Raw genomic sequence first — 3188 nt, 5'->3', positions numbered from 1 at the left:
TTGTTTACATTAACAGGGTATGGGCTAAAGAGACTGGTTTTTCTCTTGAAACAACAGGCAGCTGATTTTCCTGCTAAGGAAGATCATCATCGGGAAAATGGGGTATCACCTTGCTAATCATCTGGTAGCGCTTAATTTTCAGGGGAGACTTCAGCATTAGATTTCATTTTGAAAATTAAAAAAAGGCAAGCAGCATTGCCTTTAACCAGTTCGTCGAGTAACACAACAACTCCAGACACATCACAGGGAGAAAAGGGAGGGGTTTTGGAGGGGAGCGGGGCAGTTAGGCCACCTCTTTCCCCTCTGCGAGAAGTTTCACACCAGTATCCCCTGTGCTGCTAGGATGATTTAAAGGGCACTTCACCAACCATTCATTCTGTTGAAGTCCTTCTTTCCCAAAGTTGTCTCCACTGTTGGCCTGGACCAGAGGCAAATCCTCCAGACAGGTTAGTGTGGACGGCTGCTGGACTCCAGGTGGGAGCGTTTGCCGGCCGCTAGCACGCTGCTGCTCTCTGTCTGTTCAGGGAATGGGCGCTTGTAGGTCCGACTGTGTCCGTTCATTGCCCCTCGCTGCCATTTGCAGATGTCTCCGTTTAGGATGTCTTGAATGTGCTGCACTATGAGGTTTATAGCAACTGTGGAGAGGAACAGGAAATAAAGGACACATAGGCTTTCTTGGCCGAGCTATCTGGAAAATGTGGAGCATCCAGCCCTCCTCAACTGAAGTTTTAACAACAAGCCCTTAAAAGAAACTATGCCTGCCCCCTGCAGCAAGGTCAGACCGCCACAGAAACCAGCAACTGCAACACCAGCTCTAACGCTGCCGTCCTGCTCTGCATCTCCAATGGCACGTCACTTTTTCCAGCCCTCCGCAGGCTGAGCAGCTGGTCACCCCGACCAGGCTCCGAGCAGCTCCCTCCCCTCCGCCTCTCCAGCAAAACACCTTTCCTTAGAAGCATGGAAACAAGGCAGTGGTGTGCCACCTGCTCTCTTCCCAACCCCAAAGGTGGTCTCCCCAGAGAAATCAGGAAACCAAAAACTCCCTTTTACCCATGTTGTCAACTCCTCGGGGGATGATCACATCTGCATACTTCTTTGTCTGCAAAACAGAAACAGTGGTGGCAAAAGACAGCTTTATTCTAGGCAGAAGCTACCAAACACCAGAAAGCTGAGGGCACAGACGGAGGGGTTTCAGTGCTCTGAGACTGTTAAGTTAAAGCTCTCCGTCACGGTATCACCTAAATGAATTGAGAAGTCATGCTGGCTAACGTGAACTGAATTTTAGTAGAATTTAGATAGAAGCAGTAGGCCAAGTGTGGAGTACTTACTTTTATACTTCTGAAGAGTGAGCTGCCTTCAAACGGGTCGTGCGCTTCAAGGCTGAGGTCTGTTTGCTAAGAGCTGGTTCTAATCAGCATTTCACAAGCCATTGCTAAATCTCTGCTGAGAGCCAAGGTATCCAATGTGCATGTGAAATTCCTTCCTGCCTCTGATGATGTTTTATTGATTTTTACCACCATAGAGTCCTTGCTTCCCCCCCCTCCCCTACTTATAAAAGGGCTGGCAAGGGCTGGCAAATTCAGCATTTCTAATGAGTACTTTTACAATCTGAGAATTGCTTTGATCTAGAACAAGAGGCACCTGAGCTAGTCTTTTCCATCTTATTTAATCTACATACAGGATTTTGTTCTCAAAGGGTTTTTCTCCAAATTAATTTGATTACATCAGCACCTAAACTGACCCTGCATTACACAGCATAGCAAGCAGACGCTATAATGGTCTGCTCCAGGTTTTCACCAGTGTTCCCTGTGGAGAGAGAGTGTCTGCTGGAAACCAAACTCTTCTTTCTTCCTGCAAGACTTACTTAAGGATAAATGCAGAGTGGGAGAGTTTCAGTCAGAGTAAACCATGCTAAAATAGCCCACGACAGCGAGCAGTGAGAAAACATGCACAGCCTCTAGGGTTTGCCATGGTGCTTTGCCATGGGACCAACCATTTAAGTTCCTTAAACAAGCAGCTTGTAATAGATGAGGCAGAGGGGAAAGCATGGGACTTGTGAAATACGAATTTCAAAAGCCACTGCTGCTGCATCTACAGCGCAGCTAATCCGCGGGCAACCCGGCTCCTCCTCCCCGCCAAAAGACCACACAAATCAGTCAGTGACACATTTAGTACCGGTAAGCAGAACTCCTCAAAGGCAGGCTTGACAAACATGGTGTACTGGGTGAGGATCTGCTCAAGGTCCCTCCCACGCTTCATATCTCGCAGAACTGGGACGGGAAGATAAAACCCACGAGTCTTACCATATGGCTGAGGATGGATAAGGAACACGAGCTGGCTGACGCTGCCCGTGACATTAGAGCATTACCTCTGCGGGACAGCCGGACATCGGAATCTGTGTCGACAAAGAGCCGGAGATGGAACATGTCCCGAATGTCTTGATTGTAGAAAACCAGAATCCCTTCAAAGAGAACAACATCAGCAGGATAGACCACTGTCGTCTCTGCCAGCCTGCCAGGAGAAAACACCCAGAGCACTTCGTTAAATGGGTCTCACAGCACAGTCAAGCAGTCCGGCCCCCACACAGCTGGGGACACCCACACACCCCCAAGACTTCACACAAAACCAAAACCTACCTAGAATGGGTCACAAAGTCGTAGGTTGGTACCTCAACTGTTTTTCCCTCAACAATATTTTTCAGGGTTGTATGCATCAAATCGTTATCAAAAGCATCTGCAAGAGGAAGTTTTAAAGAGGAAGATGTTCAGATGCTGCTGCGTCAAACGTTCTGCTCAGACTTCCTAGACCCGAAGGAAAAACTCTCTGTCCAGTGTTACACCGGGAAAAAGGGACTTACAGCTTATTCTTTCCTACCAGCAGCAATCCAACACTCTCTGCCCAAGCTGTAATTGCTAATACTTGGTCACAGGGGTAAGGAAGAGAGAATTTGCTGTTTGTAGGCAACTACAACACAATAAAATTAAGAACCCAAATGTGAAGCTGGTAATTATATAATTTTACCAAACCGCTTGGTAATTGTATAATTTTGTGCAACTCTTCTAGTCTGTTAGCTAAATGTAATTTAGAAAACCTCAGAAGTCTTTAATGCTTCTCATTATCCACCCTGGGGAAGCTACAGCAGGCACTTGGCTTCAGCCAAGATCACGGTCCCGTTCACAAGCCGTAGC

At 47.4% G+C, this 3188-nt stretch overlaps 1 protein-coding gene across 1 annotated transcript in view; it reads right to left on the bottom strand.

The window, feature by feature from the left end:
• Nucleotides 1-447: 447 nt before the first annotated feature.
• UCK1 (uridine-cytidine kinase 1) overlaps nt 448-3188 on the bottom strand; it is a gene marked incomplete at its 5' end in the record, with an annotated part of 3175 nt that continues 434 nt past the window's right edge. Inside the window, 5 exons of the mRNA XM_010286165.1 lie at nt 448-635; nt 1051-1099; nt 2176-2270; nt 2369-2511; nt 2637-2733. Coding sequence (XP_010284467.1) covers nt 448-635; nt 1051-1099; nt 2176-2270; nt 2369-2511; nt 2637-2733 — 572 coding nt within the window. The remainder of the gene's footprint in view (nt 636-1050; nt 1100-2175; nt 2271-2368; nt 2512-2636; nt 2734-3188) is intronic.

The sequence above is a fragment of the Phaethon lepturus genome, unplaced genomic scaffold, assembly GCF_000687285.1.
Source record: "Phaethon lepturus isolate BGI_N335 unplaced genomic scaffold, ASM68728v1 scaffold49164, whole genome shotgun sequence".
In the NCBI taxonomy this organism is placed as follows: domain Eukaryota; kingdom Metazoa; phylum Chordata; class Aves; order Phaethontiformes; family Phaethontidae; genus Phaethon; species Phaethon lepturus.
Note: the sequence above shows the minus strand (reverse complement) of the source record. Positions and strands in the feature narration are given on the sequence as shown.